We start from the raw sequence: 17,954 nt of genomic DNA on the forward strand, positions 1-17,954 counted from the left end.
ATGAACCCCCCCCCCGCTTCCCCGTAGCTTGGGGAGGGTGAAAACAGCCTCCCCCACCCGCTCGGAGGCCCTCCGGAGGTTGGAAATGGCCCATTTTCTGACTTCCGGTGGGCCCAGTAGGTCTGTTTTTCACCCTCCGGAGGGCAAAAAATGGCCCAACATACAAACCGGAAGTTTGGGAATGGACTTCCGGGTTTCCTGTTGGGCCGTTTTCAGGGAAGCCTCTGGAGGGCGAAAAACAGTTGAAAATGAAGGCCGAAATCAGTTGGCCAGTGTGCGTATGCATGTTGGAGCTGACAGGGCAAACACTTCGCAGGCCCTAAGAAATGGCTCCACGTGTCACCTGTGGCACGCATGCCATAGGTTCGCCATCATGGCTATAGTAGGTTTGAGGCTAAAATGGAATATTATGGAAATATTCATTAGCAGTTTTCAAACATGGTTCCCAAAGTCAGAGGAGATTAAGCTGATGGCATTCAAAGTGGAAAGCTGCTCATTGTCAGCTTGTGCAATTTTGTTATGCTGCCCTGAAAAATGCTGGAAAGAATGCTGGAAAATGATGGTAGATCCCTCCCTACTCTCTGCTATCCCCTGACATCCACCCTTTTTGCCTTTATAAATATGATTGGTTATTCTATATTGTTTTAGTAAAACACCTGATTATGTCAGCTCAGTAATTTAAACGTTTGAAAATTCCTTTATATTAGAATTTAATAATTTCAAATGTTATATGGAAAGGAGAAAAGCAACCTTCCTATATTAAAAATTCTCACAAAGACATATAAGTTGAATAAAATAAAAGGGCCCACAGGAATTTGGTTTTGTTTCAGGACACTAATATCTACATGGCAGGAACTGAAGAAGGTTATATTCATAAATGTTCTTGTTCTTATAATGAGCAGTACCTGGAGACCTACAGAGGACACAAGGTAAGAAAAATTAAAACAAACCTGATCAAATAAACCATCCTGCTCTCTCTCTCTCTCTCTCCCTCTCCCTCTCTCTCTCTTTTAATGTCTCACTCTTTCTCTGTTAAAATATCTCAATCTGAGGACTTTCCAGCAGTCCACAAGCAGATTGAGATTTCCAGACTCATGCTATGGGCTAGTTTGGGAAATGAGTCTACTTTTTTTCTGACTCTGCCCTGCTTTCCCTGAAACCAGAACAAAACTGTTGTTCTGCTCCAGTTCTGAAGAGCTTAGGGATTGCTGCCCCTCTTCCCTCCTCTACTGGTGGGAAGGAACTATTGCCTCCCCTGGTTTGTGACTCAAAATAATCTTTCTTGGTATCTGTTTGTAGGCTTGTTTAGAATATATACTCTCCCTTATTCTAACTACTTCAGAAATATGCAGTCCTGGTTTTGTCTATTTGAGAATATACTGAGATTTGAAGTGGTGGGGGGAGAGAAATGTGCTTAGATATGGAAATGCTGCTGCTATTGTTTCATACCCCACAAAAGGGTTTTAATAGCAATAGCACTTACTTATATACCACTTCACAATGCTTTTACAGCCCTTTCTAAGCAGTTTACAGCGTCAGCATATTGCCCCCCAACAATCTGGGTCCTCATTTTACTGACCTCGGAAAGCTGGAAGTCTGAGTCAACCTTGAGCCACTGGGGATCGAACTGCCAAACTGCTGGCAGCCGGCAGTCAGCAGAAGCAGCTTTCAATGCTGTATACTAACCACTGTGCTACCAAGGCTCTTTAAGACAGGGGGAATGATATCTTCGCAGTCATCTTTGCATTCAGGAAAACTTCCCTCGTTTTTTCTTTCCTTTTTCTTTGTAAATGACCAGACTTAACATATGCAACATATATTGCAAACATATATTGCAAACATATAATGTGTTTTATTTCCCTTTTGTGTGGATTACACCTGCGATGGCTTTTTTATATGCGGCAACCAGCAGGATCTTAAGAATGACATTCTTTAAATTCTGTTGCTAACCTAGGAGAAGGACTGATTGGCTTCTGTTGTTTCTTGCCTAGTTCCCATGGGCATTTCTCTCCCACTGCCTACCACTTATTTTCTTCAGTAACGTGGCATGGCCACACAGATCTTCACTAGAAGTGAGAGATAAGGAACTCGTGAATAGAACAACCACCTGGCCAGCCAGTGGAGGATCATGCATCTAAGCCAATACCTTGCTCCCTATTGTCATAATTTCCTTATTGCATTTATGTTAGCAGTAAGGAACAAAAAAGGTGACTCGACCAGGTAGGGTAGAGAGTGGCATAAGCAACTCTCATTGCTCTTAGAAAGTCAGGTAGATGGTGATAAAGTACTTTGCTGTATTGGGCTCAAGGAAGATTATGTAAATCTTAGAACTACAAGGAGAGACAGAATGGGTATTCCCATTAAGGAAAAATTGGTCAGTCCACAACTTCCAAGGGAGCATACAAAACTCGCTCTGCAGGAACTGAACCAAAAGTTAATCTGCTTCCTTTGCCAATCCATCTGGAAGTTGCACAAGTATCAGAATGTAAAAGATTCCAGTTATGTCTTTATTCATTTTCCTCCGGATTGTAATCAATATAGTTAATCTGGTTAAAAGTGTGTCATTCAGCATATTAGCATTCAGAATTCTACTACCTTCTAAAATCTTTTTGAGCTTCTAGTTGAGCAGTATACTTTTGCATAAATATTGCTATATCATTCTTGATCTTTGTTGCCCTATTCGTGAATATATCCAAATATGATTATTTCCAAAAATGTACTAACTTTGCATTTCAATACCTACATTTCTCTCACTTTTCCTTAAGGGCCCTGTGTATAAGATCACATGGAATCCTTTCAGCACGGAAGTGTTTCTAAGTTGTTCTGCAGATTGGACTATCATGCTGTGGCGCCAGGATTCAGTTCGCCCAGTTTTAATCTTTACTTCCACTACCAATGTTATTTATGATATCATGTGGTCTCCAGGTTCCGCCTATGTGTTTGCAGCAGTGAATGAAACCAGGGTAGAAATCTGGGATTTAAGTGTGAGCACGTAAGTAACAGCATTTCCTAAAAATGATTTCCGACCAACACTAAATAGAATAAAGATCATACACTACATTTCTATTGTCCTGTGGCTATAATTGGACTACACCAACTGCGTTGCCACCATGTTAATAAATTTATCCAGCACATTATTCATATTTCTGACCTGGAAGAACTTATCTGTTTGTTCTACATCTCCCCTTCCCTTGTATGTCTCTCTTAAGTAATAATCTTAGTAGTAAGCTATTTTGCAAGACAATTGTCTGAAAAGTGGGTAAAATGTTACATAATTAAAATAATAGAAAACATTTTTAGGAAACAATAAATAAATAAATAAATAAATAAATAAATAAATAAATAAATAAATAAATAAATAAATAAATAAATAACATTAAACAATAATCAGGTACCTTGCATACATTATGCCTTGCAGTGGAATATGCCAAACAACTCTCCAGTTCCAACTGCACCTCTTTTGCTATTTATAGGTTGGATCCCCTGATTGTGAATCCTGCTACTGGCAATTTGAAATTCACAACTGTGCTTTTTGCTAAAAGTGCAGATTGCCTTCTGATTGGGGATAGTGATGGACTAGTCACTGTTTATGCACTGAAAAATATGAGCGTCTCAGACAAAAAGAAGGTACGTTTCATTGCATGAAAAGTCAGCATTGCTTTGCACCTGATGCAAGCAACTAAACTCCTAGTAGTAATTTATTATTTTGAATCTGCTGAATAATGACCTATAACTGCATCATTGTTCAGACAGTATTTGCTGTGGATGCTAAGGCAATGGAATGAAACTGCAGAACAGGTTTTTTTTTTCTTAAGGCATTGTTTCTGCCTATAAATTGAAGACAAGCTATTAAAGCACCAGCACTAGGATGACCTAATGTTGAGTTCTGTTGCTTGAGCTCAGAAATATTGTCTCAGAAGAAAAACAATCAGTCAATCAATTGGCAGAAAGTGATGTACAAGATAATGGGATTCAGCTGTTTCAGTCTGGGATTGACAGTTGTGATGCACTGTAAATAGAAGATCCAAGTTCATCATTTTCAACTTGTTTACAAAATGGGAAATATGAAATAGCAATAGCAATAGCAGTTAGACTTATATACCGCTTCATAGGGCTTTCAGCCCTCTCTAAGCGGTTTACAGAGTCAGCATATCGCCCCCACAGTCTGGGTCCTCATTTCACCCACCTCGGAAGGATGGAAGGCTGAGTCAACCTTGAGCCAGTGAGATTAAAACCGCTGAACTGCAGATAACAGTCAGCTGAAGTGGCCTCCAGTACTGCACCATAACCACTGCGCCACCTCGGCTCTTAAAAGATTAAAAAAAGATTTAAGAACTATGTACATACATACACACACACACACACACACACACACACCATAAATACTGGACATTCTCATTTAAAGTCTTACACGCTAATTTTCTTTAAGATTTTTTAGAACAGAGTGCATAGTGTATGTATTCAAAATGCCTTTCAATATTTATGTTTTATACCTATGTATATATTTATTTCTTTTTCAGATGGATATGTTGCATGATATGATCGGCTCTAATCTAGCCAGTCCAGAGTAGGTTTTTTTAACCGAAATATTTAATAAAAGTGAAGATGATGTAAAACATGGTGTTTAATAACTCACCACAAAAATGTAATTATTAAATATGTATGTGGTTCTGTATGTATATGTCTGTAATTGTTTTCCATATATAACACACTTACAAAGACAATCTGTGATGAATGTTTTAAAAAGCCCCTAAATGTTTTTATGGAAAGTACTAATAATTTATTTCAGGTAATCCTCAGTTAGCTACCATAATTGGGACCAGGAATTCCATTATTAAGTGACATGGTCATAAAGCATGATATTACGTGTCCACATCAACTTTTGATAACAGTACTAATAGTTCTGGTTGCGGTAGCTAGGTGGGATGTCATATCACCACCATGTGCTATCTCCTGCCAGCTTCCTCATTGACTTTGCTTGTCAGAAGGTGGCAGTGAAGGCCACAAATGGCAATCATGTGACTGCAGGACACTGCAATCATTATAATTACAAATCTCCCAAATCCCTCAAATCCAGATTACATGGTGTTGCGATGGCCACAACTTCAAGGACTGTAGATAAGTCTCCACATTCAGCACCACTGTAACTTTAAACGGCCTCTGAATGAATAGTTATTATGCAAGCGTACCTGCAGAAACAAACACAAGCATTCAAACACAAATAATGAAAAATATTCTTTTTTGCTATGAATGACATCTAGAAAAAGGCAAGTCAGTGTTTAAATTATGCCTGGATTCAGGATTGTTTTTGTTGATGCTATTCTAATTTTTTTTTAAATTATTGGGTAGGGGAATGGGATGTTAAGAGAAAGACAAAGAAAGAAAAACCCAAATTTTCTTCCATAGGTAACTAAGATCCATACTGGTATTGATCAGTTAGCATCAAATTAAGGGAGTCCAATTTATAATTTGGTCATATAAATATAGGAAGTCTCCAGATTATGAACCTCCATGTTAAAAACAACTCCTAGTTATGAATAGGCTTACTGCATTATTCACTATGGTGGATGGCCATCTGGCAAAGAGATCTGTCTCAAAAAAAGAAAGGCAAGTGTAGGCTGGAAAGGAGAGTCCCTGTGCTGCAGCCAGGGTGGTCCTAGTGGTGTTTCTCTCTTGTGAGTAGCTGTGCAACACAGCCCCTTCTATTGTCCAACTGCTATATTTCCACCCTCTCTTCTTCAGCTCACACTTTGCATGTATTCCTGTTTGTATGTCTGTGTGTGTGTGTGTGTGCGCGCTCTGACAAACCAAGCGAGTGCTGGAGATTGGAAGGTTAGGAGGTTTGGAGATCAGTTCTGGGGAATGTTTGGCTTTTGTGGGTTGTGGTTTTTTTTTTTAAGGTATTTTGAAGGGCGTGCTGTGCTATACAAATCTGGGGCATTTAGCACACTAAACTTGTTTTCAGCAGTTCATGGTAAGACAAACACATAACTAAACATGTTCCATTTTATATACAAATTCAACTTAAGGGCAAATTTAGGAATGGGACTTCTTTAAACCTGGCAACATGCTCTTTATCAGAATTTGCTCTGAATATTGCTGAGTCTTCAAAGCTTTATTAGAAACAGCACTGGACACTGGAAAGGGCAAGGGCTATTGCTGAACAAGTTTTCCTTCCCCATCTCCAACACAAAACCTCAACTGGTCTTGTCTGCAATAATCTGCAGTTAACAGAAAATCTCCACCCCAGTCTAGACCAATTCCTCCATATGTAAGACATATGGCTTTTCCATTCTTAACTGATTTAAAAGTTCTACATTATTGAATAATTCTAAACCTTGAAAGCTGGAGAGCGGTCACAAACAAATACTATAATTTTTAGTTGTAGCATCAAATTGGCTTCCCAAGCATGGCAACAAGAACTGAATGCTTAAATAGAACAAATGATAAACTGGTTAGAAAGCATTAACACCTCCCTAAGTGCAGTTTACACATTTTTATGAAGAAATTATGTGACAACTGTCTCCTGTCGTGTTTCTAAAGAGGAAATGCATTAGAGTGAACAGTGTGTTAATCATTATCCTTCTAAAAGTGACAAAAGGATGCATCCTTTCTTTTAAGAGCAGATAGAGATCGTTTTTATTTGTTGGTTCTACTAAAGAACTGAATATTTTAATGCTTTTGTAAACTGAAAAATATCAAGGTTAACAGTATTCTATGTCTAAGTTAACAGTCATCAACACAAGCCTTGAAGTTGGAGAATATGTGTGATGTAAGGTATCAATAAGTTTCTTTATATTATAGCTACTATGTATTTCAAAGCATAAATAGATGAGCAACTAGTCTCAGCTACTTTTTCTAATAAAAAAATTAGAAAGCGACCCATTTATACTTATAGCTGGCCACTATTCAAGGGATTCTGAGCAAGTTACTTTCTTTCTAGTCCAAAGGTAAATTATTCTTAAATTAATTTTTAGTAGATATTCCAAAGGATTTGGATTTATGGGCAGAAATCCATAAAACGAGTACACATGCCAACCTCCCAAAACACCCTTTAAAAAAAGCACCATATAATAAATTCTAAAAAATCTCCAAACCCAAACTACCAAGTGTGTAATGAACTACAATTGCAATTTATCAAACAATCCAGATCAGAATTTGTCAAAGGAAAATGAAGACGATCTACATTTGCACACTGACAGGCTGCTTTTCTTAATTATAGAAGGTTTTCTGAACTAGCTAGCTTGCTTCTTTACAGAAAAGATATGGGTGCTTTCTTTTTCCAGAGGGCAAAAAGTAGCTTGCATTGCACCCCAAACTGCAATTTTGTGAGTTTCACAGAATAACATAACTGAAGATTACATGTGTTTCCTCATGTTACGCTTACCAGGGATTTCTGTCATTGTACCTGGGGATTGTTTTGCTGTTCGTGCTCCAATATTGCATCTTGCATGATTTACTGCACATAGACTGGAAATGGGCTGGAAACAGCTCTCCTAGGATGGTATCCTACTGTTCTAATAGGTTACTAGCCTGATAACAGTATTAATCTTGTGTCCATTTCTTTTGTTTATACATATCCTGCCTTTATTATTTTTACACACAACTCAAAGCAGCACATATATCTAATAATCCTTCCACTTCCTATTTTCTCCACAACAGTTCTGTGAGGTAAATTGGCTGAGAGTGATCGGCCCAAAGTCACCCAGTCAACTTTCATGCCTAAATTGAGACTAGAACTCACTGTCTCCTTATTTCTAACCTGGTGCCTTAATTACTAGACCAATCTGGCTGTTTCTCTTGTTTCTAGTGATGGAAATAGAGTCCATGGAAAAGACAAAAGTTAGCAAGCTCAACTCACTTTTCAAGGATCAGGCAATCAAAAATGATTGTTTTGATATAGGCATGTGGAGTCAGGTGGCAAAACATTGATCATGAAGACACAATGCAAGGTCTGTGTAACATATTTTGTATGGATACCAGGATGCAATTATATAAGTTGAGTTTGAGTTACATTGTCATCCATGCATGTTATTTTTAATATCACTATGGCTAGCTGTGGACATCTATGAGTTCTGTCAAAAGTTAATTCTGTTATCATCAACAATTGCTTTCAACAATTGTGAGTAACTGCTCCTAGTTATTTTAGTTTTATCTACACATGCAAGCTGAAGCAAGATACTTTTATGATCTAAATGCTTTTTCTCAGAATTTCAACTCTTTGCAACATCCTATGTCATCCTTGCGTGAAATCCATAATTTCAGAAACGGATACTATCTTAAAATAGATTATATCAGAGTGCAATAGAAACAGAAAAACAAATCAAAACACAAAATTATTCTCTCTCATTCCAAAATTATTCATTGATGGTTTTCAAAATCTGCAAAATTTCAATACAAAAGATCAATTGCTGGACCAACACATACAGTATATGATTAAAGCATTGGAAATTCAGAGAATCCAATAATTCTGCTAAATGTTCCAAAGCAACCTGGAATGTTCTTACTAGCTAAGCAATGTCCACTGCTTAAAAATTATAGCAGCCACAATAACTTGCACTTAGTTAAATATCACAAGTGAAACTTTGGGATGTTTGGATGAAGTGCACATTTATAATATTGATCTAATCAATAAGAATAATTCAGAATAATTCTATAAATGTTCTGGAACACTGACTGTGCAGCTGTTCTTAGCCAATATAGTGATATACTGAAACATCAGTAACTATTTGAGAACAACCCAGGCACATAACCTACAGCACTTAAAGCCATCAGAAAATATTTTACTAGTTCTGCCCACGTCATTCAACCAACAGCCCAGATACATATAAATTGATGCCAGATCTCAGCATGAACCTTTAGCGGCTCTTTACTTCTTTCCTGCTCAAATTGCTACAAGTTTTATCTACAAAATGAAGGTGGTACTAGTAGGGCTGCTTTTCCTCTGTGTCATGGCCATACATTCTGAAGCAACAACTATTAAACTCTGTGGGAGAGAATTTGTCAGAGCTGTTGTCTTTGCTTGTGGAGGATCACGGTGGAGAAGACAACTTGGTGACCCTTTCTCAGAAGTGCTCATAGGTAAGCATATAATTTCCCAAATATTCATAATTTGGCAAGCAATCAGTCATAAATAAATTTACCATTAACTTGATTTTACTATGCTATGGTTTAATAAAAAACATTTTAAAGATGAGTTATATTATAAAAGTAATAACATTATAACTTATAAAACAGAAACTAACATGGAGAAATCTCATTCTGCCCTATTTTGATGGTAGGAGCACCAGAAGAGATTCTTAAATGGACCAGAGCTGGCAGTTATCTATTCAAGTCCCTATGTCTCAACCTATGCAAGCTTTGAAATATGCTACATAATATTGTGAGCAAAATTGCATAGGATAATACATATAAATCAGTTTTTAGATTTCTACAAGCTATTTTTAATGATAGGTGTTGGGATTATTTTGTTTTAAATAGATGGCTAGACAGACAGACAGACAGATATAGAGAATTGAATATAGAATATAGAAATTCAGAACTTTAAAGGAGTCTTCAGAAATATATTTTGGTGAATGAAGCAACATCTCTTAAGGCTCACTGAAATCAGGTGCATGACCAAGATTACAAAACTCAAAATCAGTTTGCTTTTGATCTTTTGAAGTTAATATATAATTCCTATTCTAATTACAGAAGCATTTGGAAGAAAATATAATCATCTTCATTCTTTTGAAAAGAAGTTAGCTTCAGTTTAGGATATACTTTCTGGAAAAGCAAAGCTTTCTGAAAGCAATGCAGTTGTTCCAGTATAAATTCTTAGACTGAAACTTCCAGGTTGATCTTCTAAATATTAACAACACAGACTATGCACACAGGAAAAATTTAAAAACATCAACTTTTATTTGGTAATAGTTTTAAATTTTAGGTTTATGGACATAAAATCTGAACTTGCTTGCCTCTCATTTTTATGTAATGGAACAAGAAATGCATACATATTTATAATTTAATCTCATTCCACAGATGCCAATGGAAATTACATGGAGAAGTCAAAATCCCAAAGCAACGAATTAATCCAGTACTACATGGAGTCTAAGAAAGATTTGCAAGACATGCAACAGAAGTCTGTACACAAAAGAAGCAAGGATGTTGTGCAGCTTACAATCACTTGTTGTACTATTGGATGTAGTGCAAACACTATAAATTCACTGTGCTAAAATATTAAAGTCCTGCTATGGAAGCTTATCTAATTAAGACGCATCATGTCTAGAATATAGCATTTTCAAATCTTTTCTGTTACACTTTGTATTCCCCAGCTCTGCAGATGCTCCTAACTCCTATTTTGTTTAGGATATTACATAAATTAGAAACATATTATCCATACTTGTGTATCAGCCATCTGAAGTTAGTTGCTTTGTTTCCTAACTTTTGAAATAAATGTGCAATTCAATAAATTAGTTTCCCTAAACTGTTCTTGTCAATGCATAAAAATACTATTGGGCTTGCAAATTAAAAAAAATATCTCTGAACATGTTTCACTTTCTTATGGAATTCAAAGAACAGTTTGAATGAATGACTAGAGCTCGATGGTTCAGTTTAGGAGCTTTAATCCATGATAAAGCTAATGGAAATTCTGACTGAAATCCTGGAATGACAGCCAGAAGAGACAATACCGATCTAGGCATTTCAATGTTTATTCTTCTAATTACTTTTTGCCTGGACTGATCTCAAAATAAAGATACTTCTGAGGTTTTTGCAAGGAAACTTGCAAATAGTGATGATAAATATTTGGTGGAAAAAGAAAAAAACTATTTGGGGAAGGAATGCAGGAAAGAGAATGTTGTAATTTTTTTTTTTTACAGAGATAGGGAAAGGCCTACCAATATTCTTGGTTGAAAAACATTTGGTTTCAAGAAATGGTCAGTGTTCCAGAACAGCTGCAGCTAGCAGTCATATGGGCTACATATTTCACATTACTCTCATCTCACAGCCTCATTCCAAATGCATTTTAATTGGGGGAGGGTGTTGCCTCCATTGGACTACAGATTTCAGGTGGTGACTGTGATACCTCTACTCATAAGCCGCAAAGTTTTGTGACTGCCTTACTGTGATTCCAACATTTCATGCCTGAAATTTAAATCAGCTTCAAATCATGTGCTACCATCTGGGCTATTTATTCTTGTGCGTCTTGATCTTTTAAGACGAGTTATCATGTACTTATTAATGGAAAAACATAAATACAAATAGACAAAAGGTAACTATAAATGGTTTCTACATGTTTTTATTTCAAATTGAATCCTTGTATTTCTTTTTTGAAACTTTATACAGTTTATCAATACATTTAACAAGTGATTTTTAAATATTTTTATATTTATATTATTTAGTTGTATCTGCTCAATAGGCAGCCTCTTAGGAAGTGGGCTGCTCCTTAACCAGTCATGTTCTTATCTAACCATTTTACAAAAAGAAAGGGAAAAAACACAAATTACTATTGCTATTATCTACTGTGTACACTACCATATAGTTTCCCACTGCCTTTCTATTAACACATACATTTATGCGAAAAGCCAAATTGTGTTTCTAATGGATCAGCTTACCTTTCAAAATAGTTATCTGTGTAAGTATAAACAAATCTGCTTATTATGCTTATACACCAATCATTATTCAAGAATGTAAACAGGTAATTGTATCTCACATTTAAACCTATTATTCCATCACAGGTAATTATAACAGGGATACTGAATCTCTTCCTGAAAACTACAATGGTGCTTCAAAGTTTGTGAACCCCTCTGAATTTTCAATATTTCTGCACAAATATTACTTAAAATAGGACCTGTTCTCCACATTAAAGAGAACCTAATTAAACTAATGAATCAGGAACATCATACTTGTTTATTTATTGAGGAAAATGATACCAAACCACACGCCATTAATGCAGAACCACTGAAAAGTCAAAAGGGTTCACAAATTTTTAAGCACCATTGAATTCAGGACCAAATAGCTGGGTCATTAGTTGCAATTAAAATACGGGTGTCTCAAAAATTAATTAATGTTTTCTTCCATAATTAATAGATTATTTAGTAAACATAACAACTATGCACATTCGTTTATTAATACAACTTATCACCATGTTAATGTTTGATTGATTTGATTTGATTTTATTATATTTATATGCTGCCCTTTTCCCCCGAAGGGGACTCAGTGCGGCTCACAATTCAAATCAGGGAAGGGGGGTACAAACAAAAAATTAAAAAACGAAACATAACAATGCATAATTTAAAAACACACAACAGTCATACCATTCGAGACGGGGGCAACAGCTCTTTAGCCCCAGGCCTGTCGGAACAGCCAGGTTTTAAGGGCTTTGCGGAAGGCCTGGAGGGTGGTGAGGGTTCGAATCTCCACGGGGAGTTCGTTCCAGAGGGTCGGAGCAGCCACAGAGAAGGCTCTCCTCCGGGTAGTCGCCAGTCGACACTGGCCGGCGGATGGAATTCGGAGGAGGCCTAATCTGTGGGATCTAATCGGTCTAGTGGAGGTGATTGGTAATGTGGATTGGTAGTGGAGGTAATGTGGATAGAAGTATAATTAAAAAATAAGATCTAATTTGTTTTTCAGTTCACATCTTTTGCATCATCATTCAGAGTAAAGGGCATAGACATTTGCAAGAGCAAACAATGATCTATTTTTAAAAGAATATGAAGAAAAAGTATCACTTGTAGTGTCCCAAAGGCATCTGCTTCCAATCTGCATGCTCTGTTTACCTAGCTGTCCAATGTATATAATCACAATAATTTTGTATCTTGGTACCATCAGGTCTTTTATCCTGGCTTTTATTACCTAGGAGAAATATATACTTGCTTAAACTCTTAGTTACTGTTAGAGTTAGAATTAGAAATTCTTAGAATACAGTACAAATCTGTTTAAAACCATTCCATTTTAAGTACAATTGATTATGAAATTGGATTTATAATTCCAAATAATTTAGAAGATCAAGTACTGTTGATTGAAAGTCACAAAAGCTGATTCTACAGTTATTCAGGGCAATTTACTCCTATGGTGTAGACAGTTATAAATTCCTAAATTATAGATTGCATCATAAATTCTTGACCTTCAGCTGTTCCCTCATGCAGCAATGACATCGTATTCAATATATGGGAAATATATAAAGGTATATAATAGAGAAAAGTACATTCTGATTAGCCTGAAAAGTTCTTTGCAATTTCTTTTTTTATTTTACAAAAGAATAGTAAAGTAGCACTATGAGCTTCTCAACAAATAACTTGAGATATAAAATCATAGCTGAAAAAGTTCATTTGAATATGTCCTGACACAGGCTAACACAATTATCAAATATTTTTAAAGCTATCTTAATATTTCACTCTTAATGTCCCATTGTTGGGTTGTGTTACTGAAAAACAATTGAAACTTCGTTCAAATAAAGCTTAAGATAGATTCCCCTCTATCTGCACTTTAGAGTTTCTATAAGATCTATTCCAATACTGATTTTAATTCTTACTTTAGTGATAATTTTGTACCTCAGATATAGTTTTAGTCATTTGCCTGCACAACTCTGCTTCATATTGTTCTTCCTGTAGATAACTTACTACCACATCCTTCAAGATGTTATTCACAGCAGTGACTGGGAAATACTTTGTAGGACCTGAGAAGCAGAGAGATAACTCATTTTATTTAATCCATGTCATTCCTTTCTATTTGATTAAAAAGTAGATAACAATTATTAAAACAGAAATAGGAAAGGTGTGTAAACTGACTTTAATATTAATCATCAGTTAAAATTTGACAAAAGAGTCCCTTCTTTATAAATTTGCTAAACACAGAGAGAAAATGGAGCTAGGGTAATTTCTAAGGAAGTGGTTTCCATAGCCTGAAAGGATTTAGGAATAGGACCTTCTTGCAGATGCCCATTTTGTGATATTCATAAAAGGGGAATCTTCAAAAGGGCCTCTGCTCTTAAAGCCTGAACAGATTTACACTTGTGGGGGGGGGGGGATGTTCTCCTTCAAACAGTTGGTCCTCAGGCTGTTTAGAGCAGAGGTCCTTAATTTTTGTGTGTGTTCTCTTTGAGAATCTGCTGAGATCTCTGGAGCCTTTCTTAGAAAAAAATGGATTCAGTGATGCTCAAGTGCCCTAAGAAATTTCCTATCTATCATCAGCATTTCTATTGTTAAATTTTAATTTCAACTTTTCCCCCCATTCAGCCCAACTCAGAAAAGAGGGTTTTTAGAATAATGGTGGATTTTGTTGATGTGCTGATGGCACTTCACTCCAAGATTCTGATCTCCCAGGTGACTGAATCTAGATATTGAACAGCATGGAGGACTGAATATAATGCTTTGAGACAAAGCAGCTAAATGATCTGTGATTTCAAAAAGTAACTCCTTAGCCCTTCCTTCTCAAAACCAATTGATGGAAAAGAGTTACACTGCAAAACTGTTGGATGTTTGAATTATTCAGAGCTATGTCTTTTGTTAGTAGCTTTCTGGGTTAAATGTGCTTTTTGCTAGTCTCTCATGTTGGATGGCAACTTTATATTTTAATGAGCATCTCCCTGAAACTTTGAATTACATTAAAGCAGAATGCATATATTTAGTATCTGTGAATGTCTTTTTTTCCAAACTGGATTTAAATAAAGCTGTTGATTTTACAAAAGAATTGAATAATAGCATTTTTATAAAGAGTAAAGGACCATATTATTGTTTATGAACCTTCCCTTTTTTAAAATTTGATTTCTCTTTTAAAATTATTTTTAATGTAACTATACATTTGTCAAGGTATGCTATATATAATCTTTGGATGGTTTTTTTTAAACCTATAACTTTATTTTCAAAGTGCAGTATATGCATGAAATTATATTATGAAATCATTCCAAATTGATAAAAAGTTTGGCAGCTCCATACCAAAAAAATTGAAAATACATCCATCATCTTCAAAAGGCAATGTTTCAATAGAGTTATTAGTTTATAACTCTATTGAAACATTGCCTTTTCAAGATTATGGATGTCTTGCTGCCGATCAATTTTTTTCCCAACAGATTTCCTTCCGACATATACTTTTCTAAATTGTATACCTTATTTGTTCTGCATCTATGTTTTTCATTCCTACCCAATTGAAAGCAGGAAGACAACTTTATTTTGCAGTAAACAGTTTTAACCCTGCTTTTAACAAAATATAAGGACGTTACTGTAAAGTATATCCATCCTCAAAGCCTGCCATATTGTGTCATTTTACTAGGAAGGGTAATCTTGGGAGGGATGTTCAAAGAGCCTGCAGGCATACTCTCAATGTTCATACTAAGGGTACGAAGCTGAACCCAGCTTCCCAGCTAAAAGAAGAAGCACCTATATCGGGTAGCAATAATAAAAGAAGATGCTCAAGACAGATAATGACTTTAGAGGTTGATGACTTTGGCAATCAAATTTAGTCTGGAACTGATGGAACATGCAAGTAAGATATATTCTTCTAATTGGAGATTAGAATGTCAAAGTTGGAAAGAGAAGGAAACAGCATGACCTAGAAACCGAAGAATGATGTCTGGTTATGAAATACCTAGGCTGCTCCTACTGCTTGGTGCCATCACCTTTATTAAATATACTTGTTTCACCATTATTATCAGTCTTGCATAAGTTAATCCGGTCTAGAGAATACAGTAAGTCCTAAATATCTTACATGGGGGACTGGACAATCAATATGAAAATTATATTTACCTAATCGGTATGTGTTCTCCATCTGAATAGCTGGACGCAGGCTATCTTCATGGTGGCCAGGTTCATCCATATATGACACAGTACTTACAGAGCTAAACATAATAACCAACAATAACTGTATTCATTGCCATATTAATTTAAAAATGAACAACCTGTTCAAGTATTATCAAGGAATGTAAGAACTATCAGAATAGGGATTCTTGGTATGTTAAGCTCCATTGATTTTGTTCATAATAATAAGTATAGTCTTGATATAGAATTACTCCCATGCCTGGAGAAGTACAAGTCCACAAATCTTAAAGTTGCTGAGGTTGAGGAATATTGCTCTACAACAACTCTGTTCTTTACATGACAACCTTTTAGTTACTTGAAAACTGCCATTTTTATTCCTTTCCATTCTGTCTATTCTTTCCAATCTCATCTTGCAACTGGAACATACCCCATGGTAGAACAACATGCTATGAAATAACTATAGAATCTTTATTCAATATGGTTCTCAGGACAGGACAGCTTCTTAAAAATAGCTAAATACTCTAGGAGTTTTTAACTATCACCGGGCATTTCCATGGCTAAATATAAAACAGTGTTAACCTCAGGGTGCCCAAAGGAAATAACCCAACAGACTACCAAAGAATTAATAAGATGAAAAATAAGAAAATATAACACTGCTACTTACTCTTTGTTTCTTCCAAAGAAATCCTTTGCTCTGATCTCATGGCTCCCCAAAGAAGATGTGCTGCCTCTGTTCTTGGCCAAGCGGGTGGCTTTATCCTTCATGATCTCTGACATATTTACTAGACATGAATTATACTTTAAACTTAATATTTAGCTGAAAAGGTATTGGCAGCTGATAAAGAAATGAATGTCCATTTTACAAAATCAAATAACTGAAAAGGCATAAATATACATTGCATTAGCTTTTAAAGTCTTCGGCAAAAACAATTATATCATCACATAATTATGTTTTTTTTTCTTTTGTAACGTGCAAAGTGGAATTGAGAACCACCTATGATCACAGCATCACTACAAACAAGATTTTGCAACTCCCTTGTTTGCAATCAAAATGAGAGGAACGGGGGACTAACAAAAATCAAGAGTACTTTAGAGAAAGTTGTTAATTCAGGGATACAAAATCTGCACTTATTACTATCCAGATTCAACAAGTGACACTTTAAAATAGCAAATTTATTCTTGGGAAAACCCACAGCCAATTATACTTCTATCATACATTCAGTGTGTTTTCCAGTTTTTTTTTAATACTATAAGAAATCCATAAGTTGAACATTCAATTCATGCTCCACAAACTCTACATTCTCCTCAGGAGATATCCCTATTGATGTTTTACCTCCCAAAGACCCATTAGATCGCACAGGATCGGCCTCCTCCGGGTTCCATCCACCAGCCAATGCCATATGGCTACGACCCGGGGGAGGGCCTTCTCTGTTGCAGCTCCGGCCCTTTGGAACGAACTCCCCGCGGAGATTCGGGCCCTCACCTCTCTCCCGGCTTTCCGAAAAGCTGTTAAAACCTGGCTGTGTCGGCAGGCCTGGGGTTGATGAGCTCCCTTCCCCTCTCGACAGGTGTGGTTGTTGGTCATTTTAAATGTCTGTTTTGTATTTGTATGTTCCCCTTCCCGTTTGAGTTGTTCGCCGCCCTGAGTCCCTTTAGGGAATAGGGCGGCATATAAATAAAATAAAACTTAAACTTAAGTTTTGCCCTTCTATTTTTGTCCGTTCAACTGGACTTTCTTGGTTGTTGTTTTTTCCTTTGGAAACGTTTTGCTTTCTCATCCAAAACTTTTCTTCAGGTCTTGGGTGAGAAGCTAAGTCTTCAAAGAAAAAACAAAACAAGAAAGTCCAATTTCTTTGGGGATTTTAATGCCTAGTGAAATGAAATCAGTGATCTGTTTAATTATTTCAAATGCTATATTCTGCTTTAAATGAAGCACCCCACCAGGTCTGCAAAAATTCATTCCCTCAGGGGTCCCAAAGGTGCATTTTCAGGAGGCAACTGGACAAGTCCAGTTGCCTCCTGAAAATGCACCTTTGGGACAAGCATGACCTAGATGGCTGATCATCTCTACAGTCTTTCTCCCAGGGGAATCCGACTTCGACCGATCGCCTGGAGGAGATCAAGGGGCTTTCATTGTCCTTGTGGGACGTTTCCAGGTCTCCAACTTGAGTCCGAACCCAACCCAGTGCCGACAAAAACATGCTCTTTACCCCATTAACT

At 36.4% G+C, this 17,954-nt stretch overlaps 3 protein-coding genes across 4 annotated transcripts in view; 2 read left to right on the top strand and 1 right to left on the bottom strand.

Annotated features, from left to right (window-relative positions):
- The window catches only part of WDR78 (WD repeat domain 78), a 40,441-nt gene extending 35,766 nt beyond the window's left edge, over positions 1-4,675 (top strand). For both annotated transcript variants that reach the window (XM_032218125.1, XM_032218128.1), the window contains exons 14-17: positions 831-929; positions 2,766-2,992; positions 3,474-3,627; positions 4,521-4,675. In XM_032218125.1, the coding sequence (XP_032074016.1) occupies positions 831-929; positions 2,766-2,992; positions 3,474-3,627; positions 4,521-4,571 (531 nt within the window). In that variant the 3' untranslated portion in view covers positions 4,572-4,675. The remainder of the gene's footprint in view (positions 1-830; positions 930-2,765; positions 2,993-3,473; positions 3,628-4,520) is intronic.
- A 4,237-nt stretch (positions 4,676-8,912) lies between these two features.
- Positions 8,913-10,378, top strand: INSL5 (insulin like 5). The gene is made up of 2 exons (XM_032217265.1): positions 8,913-9,081; positions 10,021-10,378. The coding sequence occupies exons 1-2, from the start codon at positions 8,913-8,915 to the stop codon at positions 10,212-10,214; spliced, it is 363 nt and encodes a 120-aa protein (XP_032073156.1). The 3' UTR covers positions 10,215-10,378.
- Positions 10,379-12,630: 2,252 nt separating this feature from the next.
- On the bottom strand, positions 12,631-16,511 carry TCTEX1D1 (Tctex1 domain containing 1). Its single transcript, XM_032217326.1, has 4 exons — positions 16,399-16,511; positions 15,723-15,814; positions 13,533-13,657; positions 12,631-12,834 (listed from the first exon to the last, which is right to left on the bottom strand). The coding sequence occupies exons 1-4, from the start codon at positions 16,509-16,511 to the stop codon at positions 12,631-12,633; spliced, it is 534 nt and encodes a 177-aa protein (XP_032073217.1).
- Positions 16,512-17,954: the final 1,443 nt, after the last annotated feature.

Source organism: Thamnophis elegans, chromosome 5 (genome assembly GCF_009769535.1).
Source record: "Thamnophis elegans isolate rThaEle1 chromosome 5, rThaEle1.pri, whole genome shotgun sequence".
Classification (NCBI taxonomy): Eukaryota; Metazoa; Chordata; class Lepidosauria; order Squamata; family Colubridae; genus Thamnophis; species Thamnophis elegans.